Source organism: Pseudoliparis swirei, chromosome 19 (assembly GCF_029220125.1).
Source record: "Pseudoliparis swirei isolate HS2019 ecotype Mariana Trench chromosome 19, NWPU_hadal_v1, whole genome shotgun sequence".
In the NCBI taxonomy this organism is placed as follows: Eukaryota; Metazoa; Chordata; class Actinopteri; order Perciformes; family Liparidae; genus Pseudoliparis; species Pseudoliparis swirei.
This window is the reverse complement of record NC_079406.1, coordinates 19,331,343-19,356,092: the sequence shown is the minus strand read 5'-3', so window position 1 is coordinate 19,356,092 and position 24,750 is coordinate 19,331,343. Positions and strand designations below refer to the sequence as shown.

At 42.8% G+C, this 24,750-nt stretch overlaps 1 protein-coding gene across 1 annotated transcript; it reads right to left on the bottom strand.

The window, feature by feature from the left end:
- Positions 1-1,527: 1,527 nt before the first annotated feature.
- On the bottom strand, positions 1,528-24,438 carry apln (apelin). Its single transcript, XM_056439386.1, has 3 exons — positions 23,884-24,438; positions 9,423-9,592; positions 1,528-5,904 (listed from the first exon to the last, which is right to left on the bottom strand). The coding sequence occupies exons 1-2, from the start codon at positions 23,948-23,950 to the stop codon at positions 9,429-9,431; spliced, it is 231 nt and encodes a 76-aa protein (XP_056295361.1). The 5' UTR covers positions 23,951-24,438; the 3' UTR covers positions 1,528-5,904; positions 9,423-9,428.
- Positions 24,439-24,750: the final 312 nt, after the last annotated feature.

Here is a 24,750-nt window from a genome sequence, read left to right as displayed (position 1 = left end):
TTTCAACTGTCCGACACACTAGGTGTGGACTGTGGTTATGACCTGCCACTGGCCATGTAAAATTTTACATGGCAATCTCCTCCCTTTACGCTATTGTCGCCATCTATTTTGCAAGGGCACTGTTGCTGCATACTTTGCTGAGCCCAAGATGATTGAGATTGGTTTAAACTTTAGAGAAATACAAACAAGCCGAGTGTTCCCCCCGCCCCCCCCCCCCCCCCGATACCATAATGCTGATCAGAATCAACAAATCTTCGACAAATTTCCCCTTGGGGATTAATAAAGTATATATCTATCTATCTAATCATTTATTTGCTACGTGTGTAGCACACGAAGAACTTGACTTGGCAGCTGATGTGTACAATAGACAGACAAACAAAATAGTGCAAGAATTTAAACATTAACTTTACAATGGTATAACAAAAAATAAAGTGCTATAGACAGTGTGTGTTAAAGTGTAATGTGTGGTAAAGTGAAATGTGAATTGAAATAATGGTTCTAGTTCAATTCTAATGGTTTTTACCATAACTGTCTTTAGTGCTGACACCGCTCTATGATCTTGTCACTGGGTGAGGCTCAGGTGCAGAGAAAACAAGGCTGGACTTCAGGTTTAACTCGAAATAAAGACTCTCTTGACTGGAGGAAAAAGGTTGAACAAAGGAACACTGGGAACACTGACAGGAATCAACCAAGACCGGAATAAGTGACAATCATAAAGACACTACTAGAGTCATTAGTAAATACAGACAACACACCGACAGGAAACAAGGGAAAGACTGGCACCATATGGGGGAACAGGTGTACGTCATGAGACAATCAGGGAGACAGAGGAGAGGCTGAGGGCAGGTGAAGGGAATGAAACACTCAAGGAGACAGAGGAGAGGCTGAGGGCAGGTGAAGGGAATGAAACACTCAAGGAGACAGAGGAGAGGCTGAGGGCAGGTGAAGGGAATGAAACACTCAAGGAGACAGAGGAGAGGCTGAGGGCAGGTGAGGGGAATGAAACAATCAAGGAGACAGAGGAGAGGCTGAGGGCAGGTGAAGGGAATGAAACACTCAAGGAGACAGAGGAGTGGCTGAGGGCAGGTGAAGGGAATGAAACACTCAAGGAGACAGAGGAGAGGCTGAGGGCAGGTGAAGGGAATGAAACACTCAAGGAGACAGAGGAGAGGCTGAGGGCAGGTGACGGGAATGAAACACTCAAGGAGACGGAGGAGTGGCTGAGGGCAGGTGAGGGGAATGAAACAATCAAGACACACTCGGGAAATGCACAGAAGGAAACAATCAGGGACAGGGCAGACAATCACAGGGACAGGAAGGTCAGAGAAACAGAGGACACGAAAGACAGGGACTTCAAAATAAAACAGGAAACAAGGCACAGCAACTCAGTTCATGACAGATCTGGCAATGTGAGACCATGAGAAACATCAGCATGTTAGCATTGTCATTGATATTTATGCTTGAATAGCCTCAAAGCCAGTCAGTTATTTCATTTCCATTATCTCACAAGAAAGACATGACACAATGTTTTCTTAAAATAAGATTTTTAATATTACTTATTATCATAAAGATATATTTACACACTTTACAGAAATAGAAAATAAAAACACAAAGCTACGCATGAAAGGAAAAAATAAAATAAGTACTCCAAGAGCTAAAGCTTATCTTTTATAAATTAGAAACCAAAAGTTCAAATATTTACACAGTATTTCAACCATTTCTGATACACTTGTTTTATTTATTTATTTATGTCATTTATTTTTGCCCAGTTCAACATCAAAACAGAGACAGGGACTGTACATTTGGCCTGGTGAGTAATATGAGCACACACCATAAACAGAATATAAGTTTCAGGAGTAATACATTTTCCTTTTAAATGGTATCTGCTTGAGAACTAGTAACACTGTTGCAATGGTGTGTAAGCCTACAGACTGCATCTCGCTCCAGATTGTTGTGAATGTAGCTGATCTTGGACACAGTGGTTACATAGATGGAGGATGTGTCGTAATCAAGGCAGGAGGGGCCTGTGCTATTCTGGGTGTAGGAAGTCTCATTTTGAGGCTACAAGATAATGACAGATCTTAGTCATTTCCCAATGGAGATAAAAATCTAGTTATCCTCTGGATTGCCTAGTCGGTGGAAATGTGTGAATCCATTGGATTGAATATCAGCCACTTGATCGTGCAGACGCCCACTCTGAAGGCCAACGTGATACAGTTTGATGGGCTTTGAGATTCACAAAGTAAAATCATGGAATGTGTTGCTTGCCAACTCTGTTTCCATTTCCACAATAAGTGAAATGTTTGAGTTTGTCATTATAAAGGAATTTGATCTGGTAGAGAACCGAGTTTAGAATGACAATAGGATTTATTTTTTTAAACTCCAAACCTTATGTTTATCGTGTTGTGTGGGTGTTGTGTCTATCGCTATCGAGAAACAGAGATTAACAGCTAAGCTAATGTTTCAACCTGCTGCTTGCTTATTCTCTTCTCCACCAGTAACACACATCTATCTCTCTGCTCATCCCCTCTTCATACACACTCACAGCCAAATGCATTTGGACAAAAAGAACTAAACACAAAGGGGCAAGTTCTTAGAACAAACATTTTTCTACCAGGAAAACATGCTAACAAGTGCATAGGAACATTACTCAGGCCTTGTGATGGTCACAGAGAAGAGGAACTGGAGAGGAAACATTGAGAGGATAGCAATCGTTTCTCTTGTGTAAGCTTTGCTGGAAAAGCCCATTAAGGAAAATGGTTTTGCTCCCCAAGCATAATGTATTGGTTTACCATTTCAGTTTGAGCCTGGACGTGCTTGTCCTTCCACACCACAAGGCCCATTAACCTGATGTGCAGGGGAGGGCTGTGGGCTGTGATCTACAAGAAAAGAATGCCTGAAAGCTTTCACGTGTCCATGACATATTGTGCTGCAGACTACTTTTCTATTTTGTTACATCCACAAAATATACAGTTGTTCACACTGTATTCAAAAAGTAAGCTTTGGACAACCAGCTAGACAAGAATCAGACAACACAATTGTCACAATACACTGGAAAACTATTCCATACCAAGAGTCTCTTGATTTCAGGGTGTATTTTTCCAGCAGCATAATGGAATTGCAAAAGTGCAGCCTTGCGAACCCACACAGAGAAGTCTCGGAGCAAAGCCACGTCTATTTGTTGGGAATAGTTGACACTGGAGGCTTTGGATCAGTGGGATTTTTGGCTTTTGATTTTTGGGATTCAACCGATAACCAGACCAAGATTAAAAAGAGTATTACATAAACATTGGTTTGCTCTGGTCTCTGAAAGGGCAGCATGGCTGGTGCAGATGGTGTGGATACATTCATGAAGAACAGTACGGATACAGACGTTGCTCGGCTCCATAACAATAACTTCTGAGATGGGGAAATATTGATTTGAACCCCTTGTCATGACCCAGTTTACTTCCAGCATCCAAACTCCAACGGCTTTGAACTTCCATCCCCAGCTCATATCTTCCTACTATCTTCCCCAATAATACATGAGACATCCTCAGCAAAGCTGTCTCACTCCCGAGGAGCGTTAATGAAATCTACATCTCTGTCTGAGAGGGTATGAAAAAAATAATGGTGGAACTGAAATTATTACTCTCCACAGTGCCCTAGGATTTAATACATTTTTAATCAAGGTGATCTTGGCTGGGTGGATTACCACTGTGATTTTAGATGCCCTCTTAATAAAAGCTTCTCATGCTGGGACTGAGAAGACTCCTCTTTTGATTATAATATTTGCATGAGACATGGCGAGGGGGGAAAGGTGTTGAGAATCTAGGTTAACCTGCTAGTTGCTTATGTGGTGAAATATGTGTGTTTGCTGATTGAAATCCGATTTTCACCTACAATCCGAATAAAAAACAACTACTTGGAAGTTGCTTTGCACACCTAAAAAGCAATAAACGATTGCAAGGTGGCTGCTCTACAGGTTACAGTCCTAATATGTTACATGGTTACACACTGAATCAGCAGGGGTTTGAGGATTGTAAAGGGGGGAAGGGTGTGGTTTCAGTCTAAGCCAATTTAACAATGAGCTCAGACTAAGTGGCCCCGGACAGCCTTGGGGAGATCCATCTGAGAAAGATTAACTTCAGGATTTAATGAGCATAATGATCAAAGCCACGACCACCTGTGCTGTGGTAGTGACGACTAGAAAGGCAACTGTACCCAAAATAATGTAGGGAGAGGATCATGACTAGAAACGACTGAATCTGGATACATGGCTATATAGGTGAATACATAGAGGGAGAGTAAGGAAATATATACGAAAATATGCTCATATAAGATTTAAATGTACTGTATGTTTGTGTTTTGTTAAATAAATGCACAGAATAGACTGCTCTACTACAAGCCTCTATCACAGCACCCTGAGAAAAAGAAATAAACCTACTTAAACACAGAAATAAACATAAACAGTAATATATTCCAGTACGATGGAAAGGCATAGCATTTCGTTAGTGAAAGATTTCGGTCAAAGGGTCAAACCAGCCTTTGCTGAATATTAAAACAGCCAGAGCACTAGTGGTAGGCTGATTATGGTGGCATATTAACTGAGCTGATATTCGCTTCTTTTTTCTTTTTGGTCTAATTTAACTGTCCTCAACACTAACATTGTCTCACAGGGGATTTCTGTTTGCAAAAATTGTAAATGCATAATGTGTCAGTGTATCAAGACTTTAAACAGAGGTAATGTGTTTCTCCCTAACCTTTCAGTCCTTCGTTCCTGGCAGCATTGTGGTAAGGTTATTATTTGGCACTTCATTAAAAGACATGGCAGCCTGTCGATGGAGCAGACCCCCTCTGCCAGTTAACAGTCGTGTAGAGCAGCTGCGCAGGGCAGCATTGTGGTGAGAAGGCTGGGGATTGGGGATTGGAGATTGGGGACAGGATTGGGATTGGGAGTTGGGGTCAAAGGGCTCATCCAAGGTGGGACATGTTACAGTAACCTTGAGCGCGTCAGGAAAACCCCCAAGGTGTTAATGAGTTCAGAACCACCAAAATAGCTTTGGATTAAGGAATCTCCTAAATGAAGGAATTATTCGGCCACTTAAGTATATTGTTTTGACAAAATGTGCTCTCTATTCAGTCCAACTTAATTTTGCATGTGGACGTACTGTCATTTTTACAAAGCACCTTTAATAATGATTATTAAGCGATGGATATAATGCCATTCAAAGTCCTTGCTCTTCCATTTTAAACACTTTGAATTCCTTTTCGCAGAAGACATCAAGAATATTATAATTGAACATGATCTTGGTTATTTTCAACGATTAAAACGGACACTGCCCTTCCACGTAGTCCCCCCTCGTAAGGCCATTAAATAGCTACACAGCAATGAAATCAGCAGTAGCTGCAGTAACCTTGGGTCTGAGAGATGGGACTACAACACCGTGCACACCGTGGGGAAGTGACAGATGCTTTAAGACTCAGATTATTTTGACCGGGCTCCCTCTCCACCACATGTCATGCAAAGTGTGTGAGACACTCAGGGAGATCGCTATGATTGGGCTCTATTAAGCAAATGATATGAAGAAAAAAAAGAAAAAGAAAAAAAACACTTGGGAGAAGACAGAGATAGATAAGTAGTGAGGGAGTGAGAGTAAGAGAAAGAGAGAGACAGAGAAATAGAGTCTGATAGCTCGGGCTCCATACCCCCCCCCACCTCCTTTCCCTGCCCCCAATTCCTCATAGAGCTGAGGGTGAGCGGCTTGTCCTGATTTTTTGTGGACAGAGTTGCTTGAAGAACCAGCAGGTGCTATGGACATCATTCTTCAGGCCGGGCAAACGTAGGCCCTTCGTTGCAAGGCCCCCCAAGGCAAAGGAAGAGCATAGAAATCAGAACCTTTGGGAGGGCGCTCAAAGCAGTGCCTGCAAAACAGGAAAATCAGAGAAAAAGTGCCATCAGTATTTGTTTTTTGTTTGTTTCCTAAAAAATAATTTCATCATTCCTCCAGACATTTAAATTTCCTCTGCAATACGATGCCCTTGAGGGAGTTTCTATCAGAGCATTCACTGTGTTATACCCGAGGTTATCTTGCACCAGCTAGAAAGCAGTGAAGAAAATCCTAAGCATGTTCCAACCAGATTTCATGGTCTTTGACCGAGAAAAGAGCTGCAGGTAGTAAGAAAAGCAATTGTATATCTCGCCCGAAAAAACACAAGCGCAACATTATATTACGCTTCGGGCACTCCTTAACAATGAGGACATCTTTTATCTTCCCTCGCCTTTTATCTCCCCAAGCTCTGTCAGAATGTAGTCGTGAAGTCAGCTTTGTCGCATGAAAACAAGGTTCATTCATTGATAAGAGCCTGCTCTTGTTTCAAGATGGCATATTTCCGTGGTCATGTAATGCCCAGAGAACTGAAGAATCTTTCTGATCTTCATGGAGTTGTTGTTTGTGGTCTTCCTTTGTGCTTTTAGTTTCACGGTATGATCTCAGTGCAGCACCCTTGAAGTCACTCTACATCACAGAGTGCGTGTATGGGACGCGTTGCAGACCAGTTCTACATTGTTTTGAGGAAAGACTCATTCACTCAGCGTACTCACTCAGGGTCTCAAGGGGTTTTCATGAATTGCCTGGGGCTTTAAATCTGTAATATCCTGTCGTATTTTAGACTGCCACTGGCATGGCTTAGATTTCAAAGTCGTAATGGCACGTTTGTATCTGAGTCTACTCAAATGCTCAAAGAGGATGACCCAGGTCGCCATCTTTCTTCTCAGAGTCGCAACACATCTGGAATGCGTAATGAAGAAAAAGTCAATTTGCCTCAGGTGTCTTAGGGAATAATAGATGAGCTGATTTCGACACTGAAATGGGGGGATGTCGCTAACTAGCACAGAGTTAGTGGTTGAGCACTGTCAAGTCAGTCATTGCGCAGTAATTGAGTTGAGACTAATAACGAACGATCCACATACGAGTCTGCCTCTGAGTCTCACTAGCCCTCAGCTGGATGTCTTCATTGAACTCTAGCTTTGATCAAACCAAGTGCATCTCCAGCTGCTTACAGAGGTTTTTTTTCCCATCATCAGCTCAAACTGACGAAGAAAGCAGGACACGCGAGGATTAACAGTCATAGAACTAGAGAAGGAATAGAACGGACATTCCTATTCAAATTAATGTAACAGGATGGAAAAAGCGGCTGGAATTTCCATGTGTATTGTTGTGTTTGAACCGTTGTAGTGGGACACTTATACACATATGAACTCAGCGCTCCAATGTCCGCTCTACTCCGGTTCTATTTCTATGAACACAGCCTTTCAGAGTTGTTGGAACGCTGTTGGCTGGGTTGATGCCAGATAACACTTTATTCCTTCAGTCAGAATAAATCATACTGATGCATTAAGAACAAACTGGGACTGAAGTGTGGAGAAGTGTAACTCCTTGGATTGTTTACTCATCGGTAGTATTATCACTAAGACACTGTTAATTGACAGCCTAATTCCCATTGTGGTCAGGTTTGGGTAAATTGGCATGGTATTTCAACAAACCTTTGAATGTGGTGAACTATGAACTCAGCAAGAATAAGAGAAGCCGGAGTGGGAAGCTCACAAAAAGGGAAATCTTCAGTGTGTTGTGGTTAAGGGGGTGTTTGCAAAGAAAGCATTGTGACTCACTGAGCCGTTCACTTTCACAGAGCTTCACAACTTCCTGAAGCTCCTTGTATTTTGTGGCCAGCAATCTGGCACTGATCATTTAAAGCTCTCACCGCTCAACTCGCAGAGAGGATTCTCACATTTTATTGGCAGACCCAGGAACGTTGGAGGACTCATGTTGCCCTTCAGGGGCAGTCAGCCCTGGCCAGGTCCTTACTCATTGTGTTCACCTTTGTGCTGAGCCTCTACAGTCACGTATTGAAAGCAGGAGTCACTTCAAAAGAAGTCTAACCTTTTCAAAAATAAAAAAAGCAAAAATGATAAAAATGTTACTATAGATTGTAAAACCTCTTGGACTATTTTAAAGGAATGAGCTCCCAAATCTCGATAGCTTTGATCCCTTCTTCCTTAAACTGATTAACCATGCCTTGACACTCTGGCTGCAGCCTTCTCTCACTACGGCTCGAATTTATGGCGAACCCTCTGCAGGTCAGTGTCGTATGTTCGGCACCTCCTGCAGGGATATTGTATCTTGTTGAGTTTCTCTCTCACAGCATCTGGAAGGGACAAGTGAATGGGTCTCGCACTTCCTAATGCAGGCACATAATTGTACTGCTGTTGCCTTCTTTTTACAGAGATGGGCAAGTAAAAAGAGGATATTAACCCTTGTGTTGCCTTAGGGTCATTTTGACCCGAATCAATATTACACCCTCCCCCCGCCTTAGGATTAATTTGACCCCATTCAATGTTTAATGTCGGTGTTCTTTCGGTAGTCAACAAACAAACATAAAGTGCCTCACACTTAAACTTGGAAAACAATATTAATTCTAATAATTTTCTGGAGGTTTTAATTGCTGGCGTCAAATTGAACCCAAAGGGTCAAATATGTTAGTAAATAAAAAGGTAACAGGAGGGTGAAACATTGAATCGGGTCAAAATGACCCAAAGGCGGGGGGAGGGTGTAATATTGATTCGGGTCAAAATGACCCTAAGGCAACACAAGGGTTAAACTGTATATATTGTCATTTCAATCATCTTGTTTCATTATTGGTCGTATGTTTTAGTTTCTTTGTTATCATAGAAAAAATGAGATCAGAAACTAAAATAAAACTCTGAAAAGGTGATAAGTAAAATATTGTCTCTGATTTGGGATGAAAGAGTTTTCACACAAAGACTTGTTTTTCTTGACAGCAACTTAAACATTCCCTCACATAAGCAGTGGTGCTTTAATGTGTTATCTTTGGAAAAAGGGGTTTAATTTATGGAATCAGCTGGAGCGAAAAGAGTTATGCTGGCTGAAGTGACTGAAAGGTTAAGTTTCTAAGTATAATTGTCTTCCATATGAGGAACAAAATGACATAAGCTTAAAAACCTCTAGTAGGCAAAAGTCCAATAATCTGTGAAGACATGCACTTATTTTCAGTGCCAACAATAACATCCTTGTGTTGGACGTGAGTCTGGCTGGGTATTTTCCAGGGTTCCTGTAAGAGTTGTAGTTTCCCATTTGGCATCGAAACCATCCGAACAGATTTTGTCAAAACAAATCATGTTCCTCTTATGTTTCCTCTTTAGTCAGCAGATATGATTTAATATATCGGGAAGTCCTTTTGCTCATTTACGATTGAGGAACAAGTAGCTCTGACTTGCAGAAAGTTGCTCCGATGCTGCAGTGATGTGCAGATATTCATGAGAATCCACTCCAAATGTGTGATGCCGATCATTTTATCACAGGTTCGATGGTGCGCAAACAGAAACAAACAAGTGTTTTTTGACTCGTCGGCTATAAACCTACCTTGCTCTAGAACGGCATGGGCCCCTTGTGGGAAAGACGTGGCCGTGGGCGTCTCCTCTTCCAGCCGGCTGGTCTGTGGGACTGTCCGCCCCGCGCAGGGTTTTGCTGTACCATTTTTCTCACCGTTTTCGCTTCGAGCTTTCTGCCATGCTCCGTGGAGGCCATGGGACCTGGAGGACACACATAGAGGAGAGACCAATGAGATGACCTCTCCAATAGATGGTATTTCACAGTCTCTTCTCACCCAGAGTATCACATTTTGATTATCCAACAGAGCCTTCGGAAAATTTGAAGCCAAATCCAAAGAGGTAATGGATGATGAAACAAGAGACCTGTATAGATAAGTGTGTGTGTGTGTGTGTGTGAGAGTTTGTGTGTGGGCCTCTTCAAGCCCACCCAGCACTGTAGTTCATTAAGTCAGTGTGGTGGAACCGAAGCACGGCAGATAGAGGAGAAACCCAAACGTGTCTCATGTCTCTGTCACTCTGCCTCAAGATTACAAACACCGCGCAGCAGCAGATCTGGTGGAGGTGCTTCTTGTTTGATCCAAGATTAGAGATGAGTTTATTAGCGCCGTGTTTGTGTGAGAATGTGTGTGAATGTCCTTGGTGTGTGTGAGTAGATGTGTGTTTGAGAGCAATCCCAGATGTTCTCAGTCACCTCTCTATAAGTGTGGCCTGATCCCCTTAAGCCCCTCTTTTCCAAATGGTTTGGTCCACCTTAAGTGCCTCTATGACCTTTTAACCTATTATAAACTGAAAGAACCCCCTCTTGGAGATTCAGAGATTTTTTATCAGAATGTTTTGCAGTAATATCTTTATTTGTAATGGGATATTTAACGTGGGTGATCTTTCACACTTCAGCCAGTTATAAGGTCCAATAAAATGTGAGTAAAAGCAGAGCAGGAGTTTATATTTGGACCTGTAAAAGTGTTTAAATATCTTAGTGGAGAGTCATTGTACGCAGTACATAAACACTGTGATGCATTTTAAATTTGAATGAACAATTAAATATCCATAAACTTTTACTTTCTCATAAAGAATGTAAGTTAATTGAGCTGTGCAGATTAGTGATTCTGCAGTTGATTTCTGTCGGAGGACTCAACCGAGGCGGACGTATCCTGATCTGATCCGGATCCACTTCTTCCAAATGCCAGAGCTCAAGTTTTTAATGTAAACTTTTTGTGAAACATTAAGTCTCAAGACCAAGCCGAGATATTCCTGATGACGTGATCAGGATTCTTTTTTCAATTAGCTTAACAGGGAAAATATTTTGCGGTGCACCCCTTTAAAATGATTATTATGTGCTATAAAGCCTTTTAGATTTCTAAGAGTTTTTCAGAACCCTTTTTCGTGAAAAGAGACTACAAATACCCATTGGATATTTCCGGTCAAAATACTGATTGACATCACTCACACGGGGTCATGACATTCCTGTCACTTCTCCTCAGAGACACTGGCACCAATTTTAGAATTCCCCAGAGAATGACCTTCCTCTGGTTTACGAGGGCTCGGGTGAGGACACAGCTTGAGATAAGTCAGCCAGTCGACTGCAGGGGTTTTAGAAAAGCAGACATTACACCGAGGACAGCAGTTGAGCTGCTTACAAAAGCCGTGCTGATGCTAGCTTCCCTGCTCCTGAAGATTGTTTTTCATCAGTTAGTCACAGAGTGGCAATACTTCAGACTGTTTTATGAACAGGGCAGAGAGTTAAAAAGGGGCTACCTTAAAAACACTCAGACTTCTCTAATAGGTAAGATCCACTTGTTTGAATGGAAGACAGCTTCCTTCAAGACCAGATTTTAAAGCACCATTAGGAGGGAGGCAGAGTGGCTCTGCCGCATCTCTTAATTAGTGACCTTCAGCTGGGGCATATTGAAGACCATTTTAAAAAGAACAACTGTCCACAGAAAAAGAGAGAATGTGCCTTCGGTCTGAAATAATGGAGACTTCAGGTCTGAGCTAGGCTGCTTGTTGAATGTTTTCAAAGTATATCCCTGAAAGGCCAGACATCTCAAGTTCCACATCCATGCTAATCTTCTTCCACAAGCACGTTACACACTTTATTTGTGAGTGAACAGTGGGATAATTCATTTGCAGCGGGGAAAGTCTCTGTTGCATATTCCCGCATCTAAAGCCCATCTTTGCCCCTTGGAGCACTAATCTGCGCATTATCCTTTTGTTATTGTTCCAGATACACTGTGAGTGAGGGACGTTGACACATTCTGAAGGCTTTCAGCTCATTTCTTTTAAATCCAGGGGGTTGAATGTGAATACACTCTGTGTTTGAGTATTATGGGGGGCCCTGCTTCTTCTCGCCCCTGAAACACTGTCAGCATTTAGACGAAGAACACACAGAAACAGGGTATTTGCTATTTGAGGTGTCGATATCCTATACAACTAGTTTGTACGTTGTTTTAATACAAATATCTCTGAAGCTGTTTTAGCTGTTTCATATGGTCACAGTCTGACGTTGATCAAACTGGATAACGGTGCACACGTGTGGTCAAAATCTCCTCGAAGACAATCATGGTGTTGCACTCAGTTGTACACATAATAAAGTAATTTTTGTGAAAAGAATAAAAAGAGCTTGAGAGAGAGAAGTTAAAAAGCATGTGGTGAGCGGGATTATCAAATTGGAGGTTATGGAAAGTTCAGATGCAAACCCTGAAAATGTGTTAGGTTTCAGACAATTTAACCATTCAACAGCACTTCGGTGAATGCATAGTGACACCGTAAACGTCTCACAGTGATACCTGCACTAAATACATTGCTACGCCCAATGGCAGCTGGTGTTTGAGCGATGGCTAGTTTAAGAGGTGCTGCAAACACATGCATGGAGTCACACTCAGTCGCTAGGCAAACACACACACTGCAATGCAAAATGGTAAAATAATTATACCTCTGCTCACACAACTCATCCGCTGTTTCCTCTCACAGGGTGGCTCAGCCTGTCACAACCCGGGTCCATAATGAGACAATTTAGATGTCTCCTGCCATACCAAGCTGTCAGCCACTGCTCGACAATGTGGTTTGAAGGGAGAACATCTTGTAATTCTCCTGACAAATCTCAAGCAATGCAATCTGGCTACACGATAGAAAAGTGTAATGAAAGCTGCTAAAAATAAGCTGGGCCCCAGTGATAGCACTGGCAGTATAGATTAACTCTTGCAGCCTGTAGGGAAAGCATCTCTGTGTGACAGATATGACATACATCAACAGCTCGTGTTGTATCTCCTCCCATCTGCAGAGGAACTCATATGGATTGAATGTGGCAGCATCTGTTGCATCTGGGTAAGACCTTTTGATTGTTTTCATGGCAGGTTTATCATTGGTTAATGAATATTTCATCTGTACAAACAAAGATATCTCTGCTATCTTATTGCTCTGAAATTGGTTCAAGTCTCCATAGTATCCCATTTGATCTTTTCTCATGAGAGATTCATGTTTATGTTCAGCTGGTAAAACAGTAACATAGACGGATAACATATGTCTTGTCAAAATAAGTGTCTTATCTCTACTCCTTGTGACCTTGGAGCCCTGCTTTTGCCCTCTTTCCAACAAATCTCAACACTTCTCCCCCCACTTGGTAATTCCCTAATTAAATTTGAATAAAAAGAGAATTTCAGGAATGCCTGGTTATTGCTACTACTGCTACCGCCTCCTCAAAAAGGAGAGGGTAGAAGAGGAGAGGTAGAAAGAAGTGGTCAGGTAGAGAAGAGAAGAGTTGACAGTGTCACAAACTGGCCGGTCTCCAGACTAATGATGAATAGCTGGTTGGCTGTCCCCCGATTCCCCGCCCTAGTTTTACCACCACCTCCTTAGGTGATATCTGTTATGTTGTGTTTTTCAAATGGCCGGCTCTCCGTCTTATTACGGCGCAGCGAATGGAATACTGACAGCTTATCCTTATTGATGCTAAAAAGAGTCCATCAGTGGAGCCTAGAGAGATATACATCTTCCAGCACTTGTCCATCCAGTCAGAGTAGAGAAATGGCTGTCCTCTGGTTTAGTGCCAAGTTCATCAACTGCCCTCATGGCTGGAAGGAGCAAACTGTATATCACAGAGCCGTGTGTCAATGCAGGAACCCAGACAGCATGGCAAATGGGCTGGAGCTGCGTATTAATGGTTGTAAAGCTGATTTGTGTGTATCGACTGCCAAAACCACCACAGAACAAATGTCTGCACTTATGAATGTAGCCACAGCATAATGTTTGTCCTGCAATTATGACACAATAGATTAAATTATACCAGCCTGTGAATCTTAACTGGAGCAACACATTTTCATGGTTTAGAAACTGTTGCATCAAATATAAACATGCACAGTCAACCATGGCCACCAACTTGTTGTCCTCTTGTCACAGCAAATTGGTTTACCTGTCCTCTTGCATCTTATCTGTGTGTTTACTCGTCTTGCTCATCAATCACGGTCACGCTGATTATGAATCAATTGCGTGCGGTCTCATTGATCCGTTTACTCGGTTGACTGAGCGCCTCAAAAACATTTAATCTCTCCTCTGTTTCTTGACTGTTCCTAAATCACTTGTCTGACGCCGCTGCGCGATGAATCTTGCTCACTGTAGATTACAGGTGTATCTCGATGTGTAAACAAACAACTGGGAACGGGTCGGTACTCAAAAGAAGTGAGAGGAGAGGAGTTAAAGCCAGGTGCCAAAAACCTCTTAAAGCTGGATGAGTAGTTTCTTCCACAGGTGTCTGGGATGTGTTTAGGCTTGTGAGCGTAGTTGTTCGACAGATCAGTTCACCACTTTGGTGGAGAAAGAAATGTCTAAAAAAAGATTGTATGGATTGACATGAGATTTTGTTCAGACATTCATGTTCCTCAGAGGATGGATTTATTGACGTTGGTGACCCACTGACTTTTCCTCTAGCACCACTACCACTGTTGAATTTTGTCATTTGGACATTTAGACAATTTTGACAATTTCCTGCAATTTCCCCATGTGGGAATAATAAAGGAATATCTAATCTAATCCAGCAAAGATCTCTGTGCTAGGCTAATGATACCTCTATAATCCTCAGCTGTACTTTGTGTCCGACAACTTTAACCAAACATTAACTATTCCCTGACAAGACCAGGGCCTTGCATCCCGTGGTGCTGTGGTTAAAGTGCTTGACAAGCCGCCCAGCTGTAACGTATGGTGAATGAGAGGAAGCAGCCACAATGTAGCGTGCATTGTGGTGGACGCATGCAGCTCCTTTCCCAGTCAGTCTCCAACCCATCACTTTGTTTAGCTGCTGGGTGGTCAGCTCTGTGTCTGCCTGGCAGACTCTGTCAGGGTTCCCGCCAGTGTATCGCAAGCCCCGTCTGGTCAAGAGGAAAGTGTGTGTGTTACAATGAGTAAAGTTATATCTGTGAGCTTGGCAGTGCAGTGTTTGTACAGGTTATCTGAATGAATCCTACGATTCCTCAAGAAGACCCAAGTCAGGTGTCTTGCTAGCCAGCGACTTGCTAATTCATGTTGTGGGGGTTTGCCCCGTAGATCAAGTATTCTCCTTCAAATGACTAGCAGCTCCTCTGTTTAACTCATAGTATTAATCGGTTTTTACTTTAGGTTGAAGGTTAATTATGAACATCCCTTTTTACACGCTATACGAAGATGGTGAGCGTGCTGAACATTAAACCTCTTAAACATCCGCATGTTGGCATTGTCATTGTGAGCTTGTTAGCATGCTGATGTTAGCATTTATCTCAAAGAATGGCGGCATACCCCTCTATCTGAACTCCCGTGTAGCACGATACATTGACTAAATCTGAGACCCAATTAAAGTGTGCCCTCTTTTCACGATTACATGTCATATAGACATACCACACACACACTATTAATACTGAAGCCTACTCTGACAATATTTTCATTGCAATTGGGTTTCTATTGCCAAATCAAACAAAGGACTTGCACAGTAGGATAAAGACAACAGCATTATTTGTGTCAATATGGGAAGTAGTTGTAGCTCATTATGTGTGTGTGTGTGTGTGTGTAATGCTTATGGGTAACAGAGCAATATTTGTCTTAGTGGGAGAGAAGAAGAATAAATACCCTGGTGTGTGTAGTCATGGTTATTACCATGACGTTGGAGGAGCAGGCCTGCTGTCTCCAACGTGTGCCTCCTTCATTCACTAAAAGTAGCTTTACCTAATGAATCCCTCTATAGTAAGCCATAGACATTCAAATCCACACAGCCAGACAGAGACGTGTCATGGGAAGAAACGCTTCCAACTGCATAAGCACATTAGGGGATCAGGATTATTTAGCCGTGGATGAGATGTGGTAATTGTGCCACATTCAAGCCAAACATTCCCTTAACCTTGAATAAGCCCCAGCACTGCTGCAGCATCAGACTGGGGATTTGCTTGTTGCCTGATAGCCTCCCCACTCATTCATCCCGCACATATGGAATGGTGCCTAACCAAGGAGGCAGTCCCTTGTTGTTCTGCTTTCACAATCCAACATTTAGTGTCGGAAATGCTGCTTATCGCATGCCTACCAGTAAGTCTATTCCTTGGCAGAAACTGGTACCAATTGCTTTCCGACTTTCAGAACAGGTTACCATGGCAGCCGCCATGAAAGGCGCTCAGTTTGGAGCAAAAAGAATGACATTGTTAGCTGAAATCGACCAGGTTCTCAATTTACAGATTTCAGTGCACTCGGTCTGAATCCCTGATTAGCCCTCTGACTGTGACTGTGATGTTTTTAACCTCCTCTGTGGGCCACCGCACTCGGCCTCTGAATGTTCCTCTCAGGGGGGCTTTGTCGTGAGCACTTTCTTTTATTTCTGTCGGGGACTGTTTGATATGCAGCATTGTTGTATTGTGATAATGCTTGGCTTGTGGCTGAGTTGAAGGCTGGCGTTGTCTCAACAAACTCCAGTGAGGAAACCAAAGTGCATGAAAAGTTGCTCCCATTACTGCAGCTTTTTAAACGTAACCCCTCGTCCACCCTGCTTTGAAAACAACCCCCACTCTCTCTGAAGGTTCAGGACAAATGAAAAACAAACCATGCAGCCCTCTTGCTTCTGGCTTTCTGCAGATGTCCCAGTCATTTATATTTACTCCTGAATTAGAGAGTGTATGAAATGATGAGGTGTGAGACTGCATGCTCTGCTATGATCAGAGCGCTATGAGTTCAAAGGGCCGACAGCAGCGTTGAGCCAGCTAATAAAGCCACTGACTCCTTACCACTTGACTGCCTGATGGTTTATTCACAATCCCACTTCAGTAGAAGGGGTGAATGTGTGGCTACCAGGTTACTGCAGGTTGGAGCAGACTGAACATAAGCAATCAGAGACGCAAACATAAAATAACTCCAAGGGGACATTTCTCCTCACAACTTCTTTCCTCGAAGAGTGGCAACACTGAGGACAGGAGACGGAGAGATGCTGGTGTGGCTGTTTCCGTTCACAGCAGCGGGCTGAATCTTTTGCGCATGGCAGGTACAGCAGGTAGGTATAAGGATACCAACCGTTGCCCTAATCTCTAGAGATTGCATGTCAAGGGCAAAGGGATCCTCCAACCATCCGTTTCCATGGGCACGCTAATCAGATGTGAAACACAGCCCCCTCCCTCTCCTGTGTCATCACTCCCCCCATGCTGTGAACCTGCATGCCATCTCCCATTTTTAATGTGGGAGAAAGAGAGAGACGGAAAGAGGGAGAGAAACGTCACTGCGCAGGGTTCGCTGCAGCTCTTAAAGCCTGAGGGGGCCACCGGTGCTCCCTATAGCATATACAGTGCTATTAAAGGGAATAGCAGCCACATTGCATCAGACTGCGTTACTTCTCAACCAAACTAAGGACTACAAAAAATACCTCTGACACTTAAAGCTTCACTGGAACGACCAACTCAACAAAGATTTCACTAAGTGAGATATTAATATATTTGGGGATTTGGCAAATATATGCAAGATTGCATTTAGGAGAACAAAAGGATGTATGCATTAAGCTGTGTTCCACTATACTTTCAGAGAATTATTCATTTTGACAGCAGAATTTTCTAAAACTATTACACACAGCACCAAATCAACATGAGACCTCTAAACGTTGGGCTTCAGTTGAATTATGGAATAAGTTAATTCGGAATGATACAAATAAGCATGTACGCTCAAATAAAAACAATAGCATTGAGATACAAATGTCTATAATAAAATAGACAGCTATTGAATTTAGCTAAGGTGCATCGTTCATTATATATGCAAACCTATGATTAGTTTAAAATTGTCATTAATTCTCGCTGTTTGGATGTTACGCCTATTTTAATTCTGTCACACATATTAAGTGATGAAATAAAATCTATGAGGATTTTCACTGACGGACAGGTTCAACTGATCTGTGCTGCAGGAACTAAAGAGTGTATTGTGGTTCCAAGGTTTTCATCAACTGTTAGGATGATGTGGTTGAATATTTATGAATTCTTTATATTGTTTTTCTCCTCAGTTTTTACAAACATCTGTTCATGTTCAAGGGCCCTGAGAGAACGGAGGCCTCCCTTGAACAGTGTTTGAGACAGAGGGACACAGCGAGGGGCCCTGACTGTCTGTCTGTGGGGAGATCCACGCTATCAGTCAGCGGTAGATCATTGGATTAACCAATATGCATGGACCTGTATGTGAAATAATCTCCCAGGGAAAGTAACATTTGTGATCAAAGACAGAGCGATTGTGATGAATAATGCATGATTTCATAAATGAATGATTTCTGTGTTGTCACAGAAGGGCCCCAGTTCTGTGGAAGATGGAAGAGATCTTACATCGTCAAGCATCTCATTGAGAGGTGAGAACATAAGGGGCATGGCAGTTTGAAAGCACATGAGGTGCACCACAACATCCTATAATTCTCTAAGAATAAAGCAACGCGCACATTATGTTGCCTAAGGCTTGGAGTTTACACGGATCCCAGTGGGGGCTTCACTAAATGAACTTTTGCCCGAATCCGCTCAGCCATCTTCATAGCAATGGAATCTCTTCTCTGATTTAACCGCCTAACAACAGCCAGGTGATCAGCCGCTCTGATCCAGGATGGGGCCTATGGAGGTTTGACGTTAATGGTGACAATACCCCAAATCATATTTATTTAATAATAGTAATTCCCTTCTACTCCGACGTAATGTTTTAGCTGCAGTTTGTATGAATTGCTACCAATAATGACATATCTAAAGCAATACACAGAAGTCATATTTTTCTATTCTGGGTTACTACAAATTGAGTAATTAAAGCACCTGCATTCCTCAACACCGCAATATTTATTCTGCGGCCTGGCAGCCACTTAATAAAAATGTCCACTCAGATGTTGATCAGGAATCTGATCTGCGGGGACTACTTCTATAAATGTAACACTTAATGTTTAAAAAGAGAGTCATAAATCACTTTAATATTGGTCGCTGGTGGAAAACACAGTAGATTTTGAAAATATCTGGATCTAATTAAGTTGTAAGGAGCGCCCCGGGCCTGAGGATAAGGTCTGGTGATCACATGAGGTCTGGTTAACACAGGACCCCCCCCCCCCCTCCACCCCAAACCTCCAGGTTGTGCCCTCCAAACTCAAAGGGGGGTCTGGACTGCAACAGTTGTGGACATAAAGAATCAGAATGGAGTCAGAATTTTATTTAATTTAGCATATTTAGCTGGAAAGACTTTCATTTACAGCCAAGAACCGGACTCATTAATAAGTCAAAACCATGTTGGCCTTTTTTCTGGAACTGATGATGAAAGTAGCTCAGGAGTGAGCCATCTCGCTTCCTTCTCCTCTCTGTTGACAGTTGCACATGCACAGTACTGATCGGGCTCGCACTTGGAAAAATCTTGGTGGGTAAAGACAAAGTTCCCGAGCTAAAGAGCATTCGGGCATTGAAATGATCCTGGAAACAGGAGTTTAGTTGCGTGGCGTTAGAGGATGTGAATCAAATGATCTAATCCATAGTAAACATGACAATATACTTTGTTTTTTGTTGTTATTGGATAACAGCTATTGAATAAGGGAAAGTAAAAATGTACAATGTGCAAGTAGATTTCTAAAAATAATATTAATATTAATAATAATAATAATAATAATGATAATAAATGTTATTTATATACTGCTTTAAAAGGTACTCAAGGCTATTTACATGGTAAAGACAAATGATAGAATCAACAACAATATAAACAAGTAATATGGCAACAGTGAGAAACTAAATGAAAACATAATGAACAATTTTAATGTTGAGCCCTGCAATAAGTGTCATTATTCGACATGAATTAGAAAGATAGACTTTTTAGATGTAGCCATGACTTCCTGCACCATGGAAAGCTGACATAACCTCTCAGTTCCCAGATAGCCTCTCTTCCTGTCTGCCCTTTTATTTTTCTGTCCCTTGGCCTCTTTCTTATTCCCAATTTTTGATTGTTTCCCCCTTCACTGCATTTGCTCTCAAGGGAAGATCTAAGTGAGTAGATTTATTCATTCAAAGGGTTCTGAATTACATTACAGCAGCCCAGCAGTCACATATGCCAAAGTCTTCAACAGCTAAACTCTCCGGGGAGTGTTAGCCCAAAGGTTACCCTTATATCACGACCAAATGAGTTATGACTTTTCACTAAATCTCTTCCTCAACTCCCACCCACTCCAGAGCATTTGAGTGTCATTCACCAAGCTCATGTTGGTGATATTATACAGATGTATAGCGGTTTATCACAGAGAACCTTTAAAAAAGAAAAAACGTACAAACGGCTGGATTTTATGAGCCCTATAGGGGGGGGGGGGTACTATGGATACAGTCTTTTATCGCTGTTTATATATCATGAAATCAAAATATTTGATTGAAAAATTGTTAATAGATAGAATTAACCCTCAATCCAACGTGTTGAGCTAATCAGACTTTTTAAATAGATACAAGTTCCTCATCACAAAGAGTCTTTCTTGCAACACTGACTGCAGTGTTTAAATGTCAGCGGAATGGTAAGAACTAGAAAACCTCGTTGAGCGTTGCTGCCTTTTTCCTACACTGCTAACCTCGTAGTGGAATCCTTTAGGAGCATAAAGTTCCTGCTTTTGCTGTACTCATTAGTTTGTTAAGAAGTGAAGAAAAATACAAACATAGTATAATTTTACTCCTTTTAAATTAGCAAAGTAGATGTAGCATTGCTATTACTGTGTGGATACTGTGTTATAACAACAACCTCTAATGCTGCTATTTAAGAGGCCAACCTAGAGACAAAATAAGAAGAAGATAACAAATCCCTCTTTACTCACATCCAGAACACGACTCATGGAATGTTTAGTGTCTGTGTCTGCAACTGTGTGTGTTTATGTGTGGTGTGTGTGTGTGTGTGTGTGTGTGTGATTGCATGCTGTCTGCAGCAGATAAACTACACTGATGCTGAAGACTACTGGCTCTATTTCCGCATGAAGAGGAAATCCAGGTTCCTCATGAAATGGATTTCATCTGACACTATGTGTATGTGTGTGTGTGTGTGTGTGTGTGTGTGTGTGTGTGTTTGTGTGTGTGACATACATCCAGCTGGTGCTCACAAGCTCCTGTGCCTCTAAAAAGAAAAAGAAAAGGAAAGGCTCTGTGATTCTCCATAATCTCCTCATAACCTTTCCACCGCTCCCCCATTGACACAAATGTTTGCCCACTGTTATTATGTTATTCCTGGACATCTGGAAAAGTTTAGCTGCTTTTGTTCTCTCCACGACCACCATAATCATGTCCACAGGCACAATCACCTTCTTTTCATTATAAAACCTGGGATTAGGATTTCAAACTTCCTGGTTGGTTTAAATCTATAAACGCTGTTAACTAAATGATCACACGCTGCTCTTTTGGGCTGTACTTTGACCCGTAGCACTCGGTTGAACATGTGAGCGAGGGCAGCTACAGTACAGTATGCATGCATGACGGTGCCACAGTGCCCCAACAATACATCAACGTTTATGGAATAATAGCACTGTTGACAGCTCTCATAAAACTGCCCCCCCCCCCCCCCTTCCAAGCAAACAATTTCTCTGCCAGATAATGGCTCTGATCTAGGCCTCGTGCCCCGCTCACACTCACAACTGGCTTACCTGTTCAACACAGGCCTCACAATTACCGTTATCTGTGTGTGTGTGTGTGTGTGTGTGTGGTGTGTGTGTGTGTGTGTGTGTGGCGGGGGGGGGGGGGCTGTATGTGTGTGTCTGAGCCAGCAACGATTGTTTTTATCCTGTGCATCCCTCTGTGAATATTGGCAGGGTGTTTCCATGGCAGATACACATTAAGCTTTTATATCTTTTAAGAGGCTGTGACAGACACAAGAATGTGTTGAGACTGTTTATAAACCCGTTTTAAGAGTTACACAGGGAGGTAGAGTGATCGGCCTCAGGATGAATTATGGATACCACATTTCTAAAGCTGGAGCCCACTCCTGAGCCAGAGTGCTTTTCAAGGATGGGTAATTGAAGTGTGCTGCTAAAGGATGCTAATATTACAGAGAGAAGGCCCCAGCAGCTCTTTTAGTGTACTGAATGAATATTGTAAGTAGCATTAGATTGTTGAGTTGAATTGCCTGTTGCACTGGGACTTCTTGCTAATATGCTAATGCATCCATAAATACAATCATGCACACTTCCTCATCCTGTAGCAGTCAGATTCTGGTCTATATTCATTGCTTCCTGCACACACACATGCTGTCTCTGTCTCACTCTCTGTGCATCCCTCTCCTCTTTCTCAGACACACATGTCCACACACAAATGCCTGAGAGAAAGAGAGAGAGAGAGAGAAAGCCCAATGAACTGGAAAAGCGTTTGTCTCAAGATGAAGGGCTTCACACCCACTGCCTACATGCAGAGCCTCTTCCGACAGCGCATCCTGTAGCAGAGGCTTGTGCTACGCAGACACACTCCAGCTAGCATCCCTCCCCACACCCATCAACGCCGCAACACAGTTGCATCCCCTCCTCTCTTTCAGTCCCTTTCTCTCTCTTCCTCTATGTCAATGGAGCTATGATACTACAGTAGCAGTCAGGGAACCGAGAGGCACATGAGTTGAACAACGTAGAGGTGGATAAGCCCGAAGCACAGCAGCATTGTTTCCCCTGTCGCTGGTGTAGCACGGTGGGCTCTCAGGCGTGGAACATGCTTAGCCACATGCAGGGCGTGAAAAACGACACTGACCATGATGCTAGATAATTGCTTACCATTTACTCATGTGCTGAGAGCCTCAGACAAAAATAGCATGTCGCGGTAACAAATATGCTGGGAAGCAAGGGAACCGTGAGTGCTGTGGCCATGGATCGATACACAAAGTGGACAGCATCTCACAAGCATAAAGTCTACAGAGCATCTTTCTACTAGTCTGGACAGCACCTAGCAACATAGAGCCGATACAGTATTGTACAGTACTATTCCGAGACCAATATCTTCTCAGGATCTCGTGTATACAGCATCTTATAATCGTAATCTATGCTACATCTTCTCTTTATTGCATGCAGCATCTTCCACAGGGATTGCATATACACACAGTGTGTCTGGTTGTCTCCTCAGCCACTGTAGTTGGTAGGTAGGTGATAATACCAAGAATGGTCTAGACATTTACACAGGCCTAACTGTTGTTTTTTCACACCACAATGTTACCTGCATCACATCTGCAGACTCCTCATTGGTCTCCAAACTAAAACCTCCCGGCCACATTTCTCAGAACTCATTTAGCTCCAAGAACAATCAGAGATGTCCATGTATAATTGCCCTAAGTCAGTGTTTTTGTTCCAAATATTAGACATTTTAGATCCAAAGTGGAATTGATATTTAGTCAAACAATGGCTCCAGAGACACAGCAGCACTTTACGGAAATTTACTGTGACAAGGAATCAAGACTGAGCGTCTCTGGAGACGATCCATGCATCTGGGATCTGTGTTGCCCTCATCGATGCGTACAACAATTACAGTCCTCATTATCATCACCGCAGGAGGCACGCATATATAGGGACTGTGTTGCCCTGCTGCACAATCACAGTCATGTAATAATCATCCAGCACTCGGGTCCGATGGAATACATCAAGCCATACATGCATCTGATTCACTCCACCTTACAGAACATGTGCCATGTATTTCATAACAGCCATAACAATCACCCATACATCCAGCAATGTCTATCGCTCAGGCATAGCTCCACACATCTTAATATTTCATCTCCAGGTCTCAGCAGCTTACATCAAGGTGAGGCAGGGAGGAAAATGATCAATCCAAGCTAGAAACCACATGCAAGTTGAACATAAAAGCCATGGCAGTACAATAGCAGACAGTATAACCACTGCAGTGCAGTACTGTATACAGCCAGGTGCTGATATTCATGCCTTTTAGAGCCCACACAAGGCTAACCATGCTGGGTAACTGATCAACTACAGATGCCTGCATGAGCAAAAAGCAAACAGAAAGAGAAATAGAAAGCAGAGTGAGACGACCGGCGACGAGGCTGGCCGCTCCTGTACTCACCAGCACTGGCAGAACACAGCAGAGACACCAAGAGCACAATCACCAGCGTCAGGATCTTCACATTCATTTCTGCACTCCCCTCTGGCTCTCCGCTAGTCACTCGCTGATATACTGTAGTGGTGTGTGTGTGTGTGTGTTTGTGTGTGTGGGTGTGTGTGTGTGTGTGGATGGGAGGGAGAGGGAGAGGGAAAGGGAGAGGGGGAGAGAGAGAGCAGCTGAGCAAGAAAGAGAGAGAGACTGTTTGCTCCCCTATGTGTGTGTGTGTGTGTGTGTGTACGAAGTGACTGTGTCAATTCGTGGGAATATGTGTGTGTGTGTGTGTGTGTGGTGTCTCTCTGACTGCCTGTGTATTTGTCTCAATGTGTATTTGTATATCAATGTGTGACAGCGCCACTCCACGAATGAAGGCACGTCTTTACCGGTGCTCTCCCACGGAGGTGAACGTGTGTGTTTCTTCTTTTCCTCTGTCAGAAAAACGGCAGCATGAGACAAGTTCAGTGGAGCCGTGAATTGCTGGAAGTCAGCTTGCAGGTCTGTCTGCCGGCGTGTGTGTCCCTCCGTGTGTGTGTGTGTGTATGAGTCTAGTTGGTCATGTGGCTTATGTATCATTGACTCTGTGGGTCAAGGAAAAGCCCCCCTAACCCCACCATCATCCACCCTCTCCTCCCCTTTTCCACAAACATGAGAGTGCACGCACGCGGCTGAGGAAAGAGGAGGAGAGCGGTAGCAAAGGGAGGGATTGAAAAGGGGGGGAGTTGGGAGGTGAAGGGTGGGGGGTGCGTGCAGGTTTATGATAATACCCAAACAGATGCTCTTGTTGAAAACTCTTTGAATTGCGACCAGGGCAGATTGCCAGGAATCCAGGAA